Below are 13,902 nucleotides of genomic sequence, written 5' to 3'. Positions count from 1 at the left end.
ATTTAGATGATCTCGACAGCTTAGTACAGATTATTGTTTCCGCGATAAAGGATTCAGCGAAAGCTACATTGCCAGTTAAGCAGTATCGTAAATACTTAAAACCATATTGGAACTTCGGAAGTGTTAAAGAACTGCATACGTCAATGAGGCAGTATCGTATAGTGTGGAAAGCTGAGGGACGTCCGCGCGGTACAGAACATAAATCATACAAAGATTATAAGGATTCAAAAACCATCTTTCGCAAAGCATTAACAGAAGCAAGGGAGCTATACGAACAGCAGCAACTCGACCACCTGCAGGAAGCAGCTGAAGTTGATATCGGCACATTCTATAAGGCTGTTCGGGCAAGAAAATGTAATGGTTACAGATGTTCAGAACTTAAAGTTGACAATAAAATCATCCGCGATTCAGATGAACTAAAGAATGTTTGGTTTGAGCACTATAGTAAGTTAGCTCTACCGTCTGAGCAAACCAATTTTGATGATAGTCATCGGGCTAAGATACAGTTAGATATTCACGATATGTTCGTCAGAAGCTTTGCAAATAGTGATGGTATTTGCGATCGAGCTATTTCAATAAGTGAAACTGCGACAGCGATCAAGAGTATGAAAAATGGTAAAGCGGGAGGACATGATGATATAGTCATCGAACATATTCGTTACGGCGGTAAAAGTCTGCTGGACGCGATCGTTATACTCTTCAATCAAATACTGACAAAGGAGGAATACCCATTACATTTTAAAAAAGGTATAGTAATAACATTATTCAAAGGTGGCAATAAAGACAAATTGAATAAAAACAATTATAGAGACATCACGTTAACACCAGTTCTGCAAAAGCTATTCGAAAAAGTTATATATCAGAGGTTAACAGTTCGATGTGCTGAAATGCAGTTTCCGCATAGACTACAACAGGGATTTAGAGCGGAATGTGGAAGTATTATGGCAGCGTTCACTGTCAAGGAATCGATATGTCATTATATTGAAAATAGGACAAAGGTATTTGCTGCCTTCTTGGACAATGCAAAAGCATTTAACAGTGTATGGATAGACGGGCTATTACATAAGGTGTACAGACTCGGTTTTAATGGTAAATTTTGGAGAATACTGCAAAATTCGTTTCAAAACGTGACCTCGCGTGTACTGTATGACGGCAAAATTAGCAAAGACTATCCTGTTAAGCAAGGGGTCGGTCAAGGGAGAACTTTATCAGCCTGGCTATTCCTCGTTATGATAAACGGTCTCGCACGTACTCTGGATGAAGCGGAACAGGGTTTACAGATTCAAAAGCTACATATCCCCTGCGTATTATTAGCTGATGACACGCTCTTATTAGCTGGAAGCATCACGAATCTCCAAGCTCAACTAGATATCGTAAATGCGTATGCTAATCTTTGGAGGCTAAATTATAACTCTGCTAAATCTTCGCTGATGGAATTTTCATATAAGAGACGAATCGTCAATAAACAATCAGCTGTATGTTCTCTGGGAGGCGCGATTATCGAATGGACTGATACAAAGGTTTACGCGGGAATTACGTTTTGTTCAAATCTAAAAGCTGATGTCGGTATAGAAAGCGCGTGCGACAAAGGTAGAAGGAACCTTAACAGTCTAATGAGTGTTGGTATCCATCCAGGCGGATTGAATCCTCTCAAAAGTGCGCAACTCATTAAAGCAATTATCATACCAGGTGTTATATACGGATGTGAACTTTGGGCAAATGCTACGCAGAAGTCCATTGATATGTTAAATAGAACCATGCGGTATGCTGCACGAAGATGCCAGGGTTTTGAGAAAACTTCGTCGTCGGCCATAACTACCAGAGCTATTGACTTACCTGATGATTTATGGTCTGATGTAGAAATCAGAAAACTGTACCTTTGGAACAAACTGTGTAATGCTAAATTATCTTTTGTCTGGAAATCTCTATTTATTATTCGCTTATGTACATTCATGTTCACCTCACAATCGTTTCAAAACGTAAGCTTCATCGTAGACATCTTCCATACAATGGTGAAATTTAACATCGAGACATTCTTTTTCGAGTTTGTGTTCTCTGGTGCGTGCTGTAGAGAGTTTCAGTGGAAATCGTTTATTAAGAAAGTCACAACAAACTATTACTATGATGTATGGTGTAAAATGTGCAGAAATCGTCCCGATCTGTTATATTATAGGGCAGTTCATCAATATATTGGACCCAATCCCTTATGGTCTCTAACGTTGAAATTTCCTAAAAGCACATGGAAAATTTGTGAATTAATCAAGCTTTCCTACAGGGCTGAATTCCAAAATGTGATGTGTAAATTGTGCAAAAAAGTTGTGAACAATGACGTTAAACATTTCATTATACAATGTCCCACATTATTCAAAAGTAGAGACATCTTGCTGGAACAAATAGTTAATCTTATAAGCGTTGACAAATATGTACAATACGATATGCTAGAGGAAGACAAAAAATGTTCATTTATTCTTGGTGGAAGGAACGATATTTCTTTGGACGATGGACAATGGGACAATCTGATGGTTGCTATAAGTGACAAACTTGCTGGGATGTTCACAGAAATGAACATACTTCTCGAGAGCAGCTCTAGCTCTTGAGCAAAGTTTGAAGAATACAGTAAGAAACTGTAGTATTATGTAAATATGTAGTGTGCATGCTGTAAATTGTTGAAATTGTTAAAAACGACAAGACCATGTAATCTCTTATTAGAGGAAATAAAGAATGTCTGTCTGTCTGTCTGTCTGTCAACATACCAACGTCCATTACGATAAACACACAACATACCAACGTCCATTACGATAAACACACAACATACCAACGTCCATTACGATAAAAATACAACAAACCAACGTTCATTACGATAAACACACAACATACCAACGTCCATTACGATAAAAATACAACATACCAATGTTCATTACGATAAACACACAACATACCAACGTTCATTACGATAAACACACAACATACCAACGTTCATTACGATAAAAATACTTGTTTAGTCAGATTTACGAAATACACAGGCTAACTTATAGGTCATCATCTTGTGGTATGGTTCTAATTGATGATCATCAATAATTCCAAACAGTGGCATATTTGTATATTTCTTTTCACCATTGTAACATGATAAATTCTACAGAAATTTCATCCCTCACCTTTCATGTATATGTCCGTCTGACACGACACATGTATATGCCATCCCTCACGATACATGTATATGCCCGTCTTACACGACACATGTGTATGCCCGTCTGACACAACACATGTGTATGCCCGTCTGAAACGACACATTTGTATGCCCGTCTGACACGACACATATATATGCCCGTCTGACACGACACATGTGTATGCCCGTCTGACACGACACATGTATATGCCCGTCTGACACGACACATGTATGTGTCCGTCTGACACGACAAATGTATATGCCCGTCTGACACGAAACATGTATATGCCCGTCTGACACGAAACATGTATATGTCCGTCTGACACGACACATGTATGTGTCCGTCTGACACGACAAATGTATATGCCCGTCTGACACGAAACATGTATATGTCCGTCTGACACGACACATGTATATGCCCGTCAGACAATGGTATATCTTGTTTTACATATCATCTGTTTACTTCATTTTCTCAATATACAAAAAGGCAATCTCCTACAGAGTAATTGTCCTAATAGTTACTTGTCTGTAAACATTGATATCATTTTTTTATTTTTTTTAATAATTATATACATAGTATTTAATAATATCTAAAATAATCCGCATTCGCTCTACACATATACTCACCCATGTTGTTTTATAAATAATTATTAACTATCAACCTAATCTTTAACAGGTTGAGATAATATATTAGTAGCAATGTACGCATTTAAGTTCATGTGCAAGTTTCGTCTAACAGGTATTATATCTCACTCACAAATGTACATATATATAAATCGTAAATCTTATTATTTATTAACCATTGATCACCATAAGTTAAGTATATTATATATTCTATTTTAGCTTTAAGCTTTCCAGCTCATCAGTGTACATGTAACAGTATAAATACATTGGCAGACACTGCAAAACGCAGTGGAGAATGGACAAAAGATTTGACACATTTAAATGTCCTTATATCATAGTCTTCCTCAATTTTGTGGCATCATATATATATTTGCTAAACCTGGTTAGTTCTTTTACATTTGTTGAGCACAGTAATTGTATTAACTTAAGAACAGATGGTTTTCTCCAGTAATACATTTTTACACACTTTGATCTGAGCTCTTGGTATATAGGACAAATAAGCAAAAAATTATATTCGTCCTCTATATCTACATAATTACATATTTTACAATAGCGTTCATTCCTTAAAATATTTCTATGTCGTCCTGTTTCAATATGCAATGTATGTGCAGACAAACGTATCTTTGTAAGTGCAATTCTATGTTTCTTGGGTATATATTTACATAGATAATGTTGTAATGATATAGTATTTACTAAATGTCTATACAATAACAAGTGACATTTTGCTGAACTCTCTAACATTTCAGAAAGTTCTTGTCTAGCATGATCAAAAATTCGTTGTTTAATAAGTGGTAAAACCTCACATATATTACGAAAATTTTGATTTAACCACACATCACCAAACCCGAGCGAAAAAAGTTTATCCTTCACAAAGGACAACCAATAAAAATATTATTACGCTTGGGCATTTTCAATAATTCATCATAGGCAGTTTTCAAGATACAGTTCTTGGCATTCAATAACTTGAACCAATATTTAATCATATTATAAAGCCGGGTATATATAATAAGGAATCGACCCAGTTCAAAATAAATCATAACATTACAAGTGGACTTTTTAACACATAAAATCCTTTTACAAAATTCTAAATGGACATTCTCGACATCATTGCCTTTGCATGCACCCCAGACATCAGATGCATAGCACAGTATACTATTCACGTATGTATCAAATAACTTTACCAACGTATGACAGTTTAGATTCATATTTTTACATTTAGCATACAATGCAAATATAGCCTTTCGCCCTTGCTCAGATAGTTGCTTTTGTTCAGCATTAAACTTATTGTTAAATTTAAAAACAACTCCTAAATATGTAAACTGTTCAACAACATCTAATGGTTTTCCATCGTAAGACCGCACCTCATCATTTCGTAACCGGCAACCATTTCTAAAAACAACAATTTTTGTCTTGGCCGTGTTTACAGTTAATTTCCACGTCTTTGCATAAACATACAAATTATATATTGCGTATTCAGTCACATTTAAAACGACAAGGAAATGAATAAAAGTAAATAATCAAAATAAATGATTCAATCCGGAAACTAAAATGTGCCGTGTTTACGTTTGTTTTTATCTTTATACTGTAAAATCATGGCGGTGTCTACATGTGTTCGGAATTTGATGCGGTTTCTGGATGTCTATACGCGTTTCCTGTAACCTAATTTTCTGCAAACGCAAAATAAGTTGAAATAATCAGAACCTTAAAAAAACAAGTACGAATTTAACTCATCAAACAATATCAAAAACAAAATAAACATAGGCTACCTATGACAAAATAATGTGGAAAGAGTGAGAAAAATACCATTTTATATAACAAATATCGATCTTCTGTGAATGGGCAAACTGTAAACTTGTTTGCAGGGGAAGTAACTCAAATAACGTATAGTTAATATTGTTACATTGATATCTTAGCGAGCTCAATATTTGAGCACTTAGAGTAAATTTCATGTACTGGTATATTTAAGGATTGAACGTCTGTCAGATTGTAGTTACAGCCTATATGAATGCAATCTGGGTGATGTCTTAAAAATATAATTCTTTAATTTGTTTATTTACTACAATTGTAAATAATACTTGCAAAAGATCTTTTCACAAACAATTAATTATTCAGCAAAAACAAACAATTAGAAAGTTACAGATACGCGCAAACGCACATATCAGTGACGCGGTTCCGTGACATCGTCAGGTTCATTTCGGGCATTCAGAAACTGTGTGGGTTACCCCCCTCTTGAAGTTAAATATGCACCCGGATAAAGACGAACTTGCAAAGAACCTAGGTGTAGCTGTATTTGTTTGGACATTAATATTCGTGTTCTGTGCTAGTGTATCCAAGGGCAGAGGATTTTCTTTCATAAAAATGGGTGAAGACGGAACACGTACCACTGTTTGTGACGAAACCGGTTGTGGGGATCTCGAAACGGGAATTGTAATCGCTGACAACGATGTGCTGATTGATTGTTTTTGTGCTGTCGAAACATTGCGATTATAGGATCGTAATGAACTTTCCGATTTGTTGGAGCTCATGAACATTATGTGCCTAGCCTGGAATCCTTCATCATTTAGGTAGTGTATCGCCGTAGCCCTGACACAACGTGGTGTGTTCCGTTTGACGACAGACGAAACACGACAGATCTCAGTAAGAAAATTTGAAAAGGTTCGCTTTGACAATGCTTTGTCTGTAAACCAAATCTCGTTGGACGATGGTGCGGACACTGCATTTTTCCGATACTGATTAAAAAGGTGTGTGGCGTTTTTGTCCGTTTTCTCCAACATAAGTTTCAGCATTTTTACCGGACAAACTGTTGACGTTCCAGTTGGAATTGCATACATTCTTTTTTCTGAAGCGTGACTCTCGGAATTAGAATTTAACCCCCCTTGTCAATTTTTTTGTTGGGTCTCAAAATTAAGTGTGACATAATCACCACTTTCGTCATTTACAAACCGGAACGAATTTGTGCGTAACTGATGATGGAATTCCATACCTCGCGTCACGAAATGCATCGATAAATTGTTCCAGACATAGTGACGGAGGATAACAGGACAGGATGAGGCGCGTGACAGGTAAGTGTTTTTTTTTTCCAAATCCCCATCTCGTTCTATAATTTGTTTGTGTTGAACAGGTTTTGATTGTCCCGTGCGTGTCCTTTCTTTTAAAAGCCCGTCTAAAACACTATTAGCTTTTTGAAATCTCTATCTTTAACAATGTCAACATTTCTTTGAAGATCCGCTAGATGTCTGTTTATTCCTGCCCTAATATTTATGAGGGTGCTCCTATGGTACAATTCTTCCGCCGACTTTGGCCTCGCCTCAACGTAAAATTTGCTCAGGGCTGCTGCCAATTCTAAGTGGGAAACCTTCTCCATACTCATGGCCTGCCCATATATTTCTGTGTTCCAATCTAAAATTAAAAAGTTGTATAGGCCTATTATAGTATATAAAAAAACAACGTAGACTACATTGCCATTCCTTGTTGTCAAAAGAATCTTTCCATTATGTAACATTGAAACGATGTGATTGTTTGTGATTATAAAAAAAAACACTTTGTTTCAATAGGTCTAACAGCTTTGTGTTCTTTTAAAAGTTGTTTTACCAAGTTTACGTGGTGTGAATAAATCATCAAAAGACAACTTTAATATTAAACTTCAACTCATGTAGGCCTACCTTGATATATTCGCAAGGTCTCCATGTCCATATTCAGTAACAATTCTTCGTCACTGGATGAAATGCTGTTATTTAGCATTCCTGCGCGTTGTTCAATGTTAAAATTCGTTTCCGATTGGCCTAGATCTACAATTGTTTCGACTAAATCGCCCTCAGAGTCGCTGGAAGCCATGACGTTTCTAGCAGACGACAGCAGATGACAGATTGTGATGATGCATCATTTTACAATATTTAATTATTTTATTTTATTTGTTTGTTTATTTTAATAAAAAAGAAAATATGTAATAATTTTATAAAAAAAAAAATCTGTATTGTAGTTTAAATATAACTGTATATTTTTTATAAATGAAATGTTTGATTGCCTGTTTAACTAAGTGGGGTATCAATGCGACCATTTTGTTTGTTAAATTGGCAGTAGCAACCGTATCGTTACGCCATCAAGTCAGCCTGTAGTTACTGTTATGTAACAGCAGTCTGGCTCTCCATAGAGTTAATGGAAAATGGGAAGGGCATACGTCAATATGAAATCATGAACACGCTTTTAGATTACGTTCATTTATGGTAATTATTTTTTTATCGAAAAGTTAACTAATGCTTTCTTCTTTTTTTGTTGAATTTGATATTCATAAACTTGCTTCAGTAAATTGGAGATTGGTAAATTGATTGGTGCGAAGAAATTGTTCATAATTAGATATGTTCATATGTTCAAACTGTATATATACCACATTTGATATAGCGCCCTTTTTAGCTAACATAAGCCACTCTAAAGCGCTTTACAGTACATATATATACAACTTATACAATTAGCATATACATTAACCAATACAATTTTGAGGAATTCGCAGGAGCGCCGCCTTATCAGGCGCTAACTACTAGTCCTATGCCACCTGGCTAATATCTCCCCATGTGTGTATGCCTGCGTGTGTGCTGGAGATGTTATGTGTTCTGTTTGAAGTGGGACCGTGTTTACAACGGCATCATTAGTGCCACCTCACTTGACAGCTACAGGGAAGAAGAAGAAAAGAGGAGAAAAACACTTTCTCTGAATACCCATGCGTACGACGACTTCGGGGATCGAACCCCTGCCTCCTGCGTGGAAGGCCGGAGTGTTAAACACTCGACCAATCCGCCCATGGTTCTTCCCTTCACACACTGCAACACTGCAATACGTTAATTATGCGTGTAATTACCTGTAGTTCTCCCAGTCGTTTGAAGTTCGGGGTAATGTAATACAACACACCGTCACCTGCCCCGGGTAGTAAAGAAGCCCTGATCAGAAGGACGGTCAACAAAATGTACGGTAGACTGGCGGTAACATACACAACCTGAAGATATCAAGCAATTTCTTTGAGATCATAATGCAATCATATTTAAGTAGGAACTTTTGCAGAGTTACCATGTTTACCTATGTAGTCGCAAATGATGCGTTGAAAACATTGTTGTTAGGGACTTAACAAAGAAAAACGTAGCAAAAGAAAATTTTGTCGCAAAACTTGCTTCGAAGCATTTTATAAACTCGGAAAAAAGGGAAAAAAAGACCAATATCTTCAACCGGAAACCACAGGCTTTTGGATTTAACATGTTCCACCTAACTAAAAATACCAAAAGTGGCGATGTTGATGACTGTCTCTTGTACACAGAGTTTCATTGAGAAAGTAAAGTTGGACCATACACGATATATTGCTATAAAAAATGTGTGATGCAGATCTGTTAAAATACCTTTCCTGAAGAGTGAATCCCTCGCGCCAGACACAGGAATAGTATGACCCAGGCTGCTAGTAAACTCACACACAGATGCCAGGGTATACCTCCGAGATCCTCTATACCGGATGATAACTCTAGAACGCCGCGTCTATAAAACATTTGTGAACTATTCATTTAGGTATTTCTGGTAACGCACACATATTTCACGTTAACACATTTCTTACTAGAGACAAGGCATCGCAATATATCTACAAAAAGGAAACTGAAGACTTCCACATACACAAGGCCCAAAGACAACATAAAAGACAGCATCAGTGACCGTCAGTAACCGAGGAAACATCAGAACGAAACGAAGGATAGTGAGCCGTATTTAAATCCGGAAAAAAACAAATGTTTTCTGCATCACCAGTGGCATCAGTGATGAGTAACCTGTCAAATTTGATCTTTCCAAGATCCCTTTACTGACATGCATCTACCGTTTTAGCGGTTCAGGATTTCTCTGTCACTCAATGGAGTATCGTTGCTCTGTTACCACCATGGTTTGACAGATGAAACGCAGAAAGAAACAATAAGATGAGTTCAGGGTGACAATGATTTATGACGTCACAATTAGCATCTGATGCAAGCATACCAAGCAAGATACAAACATATCTTTTTGACAGGATGAGAAAAAGAGATTGAATTCAAAAGTACTGTAACAGGCAGCGGTTCAGACAATCAAGAATATCATCATTGGAGTTTGGATTCTTCTGTCTTACCCTTACGGTAAAGAACATATCCAGAAACGTATTAGTTTACCATATAAGATCTAAGGATAGTTAACAAATGTTAAATCCAGGTAGATACTGAAAGCATAGTTCTAAATAGGGTAGTGATGACTACCGTTAATATAACTGTGCAGATCTCTTTGTACTTACTGCCAAAACTCTTCTCCCGAAGTAACCATGGTCTGCGGTGAATTGGTTACGTTAGTCGAACAGTTATATGCGAAAGCGTGTGGCAAGTACATAGTTGTATTGGTGACGGACGCTGACGGAACAGTATCGGCGATACAACTGTTGGTGTTCCAGCTGTTGTCACACGTTGTCCAGGGTAGGGGGCTGTAGAAACTTTTCCCCAGGTAGAACAGGGTCCAGGCGATGATAGTCGTGTAGTACGTACTGATGACAGTATTCACCAGCAACACCCCCGGGCCTATCCCTGTAATAAATACACTACTTCACTGATTTAGTGTTACAATAAAGGTACAATTACTCTAGACAATAGAAAACATTATTTTACAATTTGACTCATAGAGTTTTGTTTTTCTCACTGCTATATTATACAATTTAATGAAAACGTCCGTTATTGCAATTACCGAATTAAACACTTGGGATCCCGTTTGTTAATTATTTACCACATACATTATAGCATACACGCATAAATAGAACATACACGGATATATATAATCCTTCGTTTACGATTCCGGCGTCCTAACACTAGAATACGGTGTATCGGTATTGCTTAATTTTGGTTTGTAACCAAACCTTTGTGTTCTGGTTGGGCTACTCTAACTACTAGATTTTCTTCATGTGTTAACGAACAACTTGTTACGTGTGAAAAATATCACGAGTTGAACAAAAGAAAGAAAAGATATAGGATAGCATACACGCATGGGCATAGCATACAAACATAAATCTATTACATATGAACAATACGTATACATAAATTACCAATATGGTGGGTTTTTTCGATTTTCAATTGTTACCGAGGCAAAGCGTTCGCCAGCAGCCATCTTGCCTTGTCGTCTGAAAGATCACATTCTGGTCTAAATGCACATGCATTACGTCAGTTTGCGGTGGATTTCAATAACCTATCTTCATGATTTTTTGAGGAATTTTCACGTGTAAAGGATCCGGCCGAAAAGATTGCGAGAAATTTCAAGTATGTGACAAACAAAAATATAGCATACACACATAAAAATAGCATAAACAAATTAACATAACATACAAACGTCAAAGATTCTTTGCACAAATGAATAATATATACAGATATTAATAAAGCATACGGGGCCGCGGTTGTCGAGGGGTTAAGGCTGACCATCTACGATCCCTAACCCTTCGCCACTGTGTGAAGGGTTAGTCGTGTTCGAGTCCTACGGGAGGCAATCGCCAGGTATCTGCCGCAGGTTGGTGGTTTTCCTCTAGGTACATTGGCTTTCCTCCACCACTAAAACCCGGCACGCCCTATAGCTATTAATAAGACGTATACCACAAACTGGCAAATATAGCACACATAAAGGGTAACATACACATACAATATTTAACGGTTGGAATATCAACATAAAAGGGTATACAGTACGCACACGTAGTAGAAATGTTCAATGTTTGATTTCATTAATGAAAAACAAAATTATATCAGTTCACCTTTTAACAACGGACAAACTTCCCAGGAATGTAAGACTGTCTTTCCTGTGAATTGTCCGATGGCTAAATCCAGGAAAAACATCGGCAGTCCACATACCACGAGAAAAAAGAGGAAGGCAAGCAGAAATGACCCTGAATAATAGATTAATTACAACACAGTGAATTGCTGTCACACACCCTCATTATCAGTCTCTAGTACAAACGTTTTGTAGGATATTTGCATTGGAATGTTGTAGTTTTGATACAGGTCTTTTAAGAGAAAGATATTGTAAATGTATTTTGATAGCGAAAGTCATTAATCATTTGGTTGTATACAACAAACACTGAAGAACATACCACCGCCATTCCGCATACAGAAATAAGGAAACCTCCAGATATTGCCCAGACCAACACAATAACCGATCAATGAAAACATGGAGTCCATCTGATGTGACCAATGTTCCCTTTCAAACCCTTCAACAGTTCCGTTATTGTTGAGCGATTCCTTTTCCTGTTTTTCGACATCTGGAAATCTCCTCTGTTCTAGTTCAGTATCATTTGAGGCCATACTTGTATGAACTAAACCAACACACTGCGGCTGTCAGATAGGTAATGTTTATAAAAATGATTCATCAAACAAAGACAAATATATGTTTTCTCATATTTATTTATATGTAAATACATCACAGCAAACACGTCACTGTACATACATCATAGCATTGGACATGCATCACGTATAAGAGATGATCTAGAATCAAAGCACTAGATGTATTACGTATGATATGATTCAATTTAAAGCATATTCGTATACATGTACATAGCTGCGGATAACAATTGAAATATTTAAATGTAGACAGAAAGCGCTACCACAAATATTTGTGAACTGATTATTTGTGTATGGTGTGATGCTGCTTAATATATTAAGCAAGATTATGTGAAACTGAGCATTGATGATATTGTAACGTGCTGGCGGTCAACCAACCAATTACTGACTACGCTATACGTTGCTGAACTAGTGAGTGGGTCCCTGGGTTATAGCGCCTCACTAGATTTTCCCATCATATACCTTAGCTGTTACAATAGGACAAGACCTATTTATGGAAGTTTGTAAATATTATGATGTTTTTTTGGTTTGGCACAGATATATCAGACCAGGTAGCCAAGCAGCGTTCTTGTCAGATGTTTCATATCAACAAATTTTATTGAAAAAGAAGCAAATGGATTTGGCATCAGGCAAAGCCTATGTAAGCCATTTCCAAGCAATTCCGGTATGGTACTTTAATCAAATCTGCCGGTTTTAGTAATGTATTCTGATATACATTGTAATAATTATGAATTTGTTTCTTCATCACGATCATGACAAGCGTGTAATAAGGTTCTAGAATTAAAATGATCTTGTGAAATAATAGGGTTAATAAGTCGGTTTCTGAGTTTTGATCTTGATTCGTTGAACATTGGACATATAAGGAAGTAATATTCTGCTGTTGTAACTCCCGAGGTTACATGATCACAAAATAGGTCAGAGTTAAGGTTGCAGGTTAAATTTCTAAGCTGGCATATAATAATATTTATAGTTCAGCAACCATCGTTTACAAAGGTAGTTGCTGAACCAGATGCTGATTTATTGTCATTAAAAAGGAGTTTTTATAATTGTTCAAGAGAGGTAACATTAGATAAGCCAAATTTAAATTACCTATATGTACTAGGAAAGTAGCTGCTAAAATATGGGATGTACCTCTTCGAAATCCCGTTATAATCCTTGCAGCTTCCAATTGAAGAGACTCTAATAGCTGTTTAGATTGCGCAGTGCCATTATTCCACAAGATATCTGCATATTCCAAAATAGGTAAAATATAGGTTTTATATATATTTAAAAGACTATTTCTTGAAACTCGTTTTTTCGATGATTTTAATTTATTTATCCTTTTAAATGCTTTCTGGTATATGTAATAGATATGATGAATCCATTTACCATCACCGGATAATATTATGCCTACATGTTTATGAGTAGAGGGAGATTGAGCTGGACTATTATTAAAGTATATATCGGGGTGCATGACATTTCATGTCCTAGGGAATATCAATGATACAGTTTTTGTAGGTTTAAGTTTAATATCCCATTTCTTACCCCAAGGACTAATATCTGACAGGTTTTCTGAAAGTTTGATTGGCTATAACAATTTGATTATTATCAATAAGTTCACTAAACGAGGTATCATCTGCAAACAATTTTAAGTCACTGGTAACAACATCAGCTACATATATGACAGAAATAGAAAGGGCCTAAAACAGATCCCTGAGGGACTCCAGCATTTATAGATTTAAAAGTGGATCTAAAACAGATACCTGAGGGACTCCAGCA

At 36.6% G+C, this 13,902-nt stretch overlaps 1 protein-coding gene across 1 annotated transcript in view; it reads right to left on the bottom strand.

Moving 5' to 3' along the window:
* LOC110441137 (sodium- and chloride-dependent glycine transporter 2-like) overlaps positions 1–12,142 on the bottom strand; it is a gene marked incomplete at its 3' end in the record, with an annotated part of 21,367 nt that extends 9,225 nt beyond the window's left edge. Inside the window, exons 1-5 of the mRNA XM_021484236.1 lie at positions 11,898–12,142; positions 11,562–11,693; positions 10,074–10,356; positions 9,172–9,304; positions 8,643–8,777 (exon numbers count right to left, since the gene is read on the bottom strand). Of these exons, the coding sequence (XP_021339911.1) occupies positions 8,643–8,777; positions 9,172–9,304; positions 10,074–10,356; positions 11,562–11,693; positions 11,898–12,108 (894 nt within the window). The remainder of the gene's footprint in view (positions 1–8,642; positions 8,778–9,171; positions 9,305–10,073; positions 10,357–11,561; positions 11,694–11,897) is intronic.
* Positions 12,143–13,902: the final 1,760 nt, after the last annotated feature.

Source organism: Mizuhopecten yessoensis, unplaced genomic scaffold (genome assembly GCF_002113885.1).
Source record: "Mizuhopecten yessoensis strain PY_sf001 unplaced genomic scaffold, ASM211388v2 scaffold715581, whole genome shotgun sequence".
In the NCBI taxonomy this organism is placed as follows: domain Eukaryota; kingdom Metazoa; phylum Mollusca; class Bivalvia; order Pectinida; family Pectinidae; genus Mizuhopecten; species Mizuhopecten yessoensis.
The sequence above is the reverse complement of the archived record's forward strand: the minus strand, read 5'-3'. Positions and strand labels throughout refer to the sequence as shown.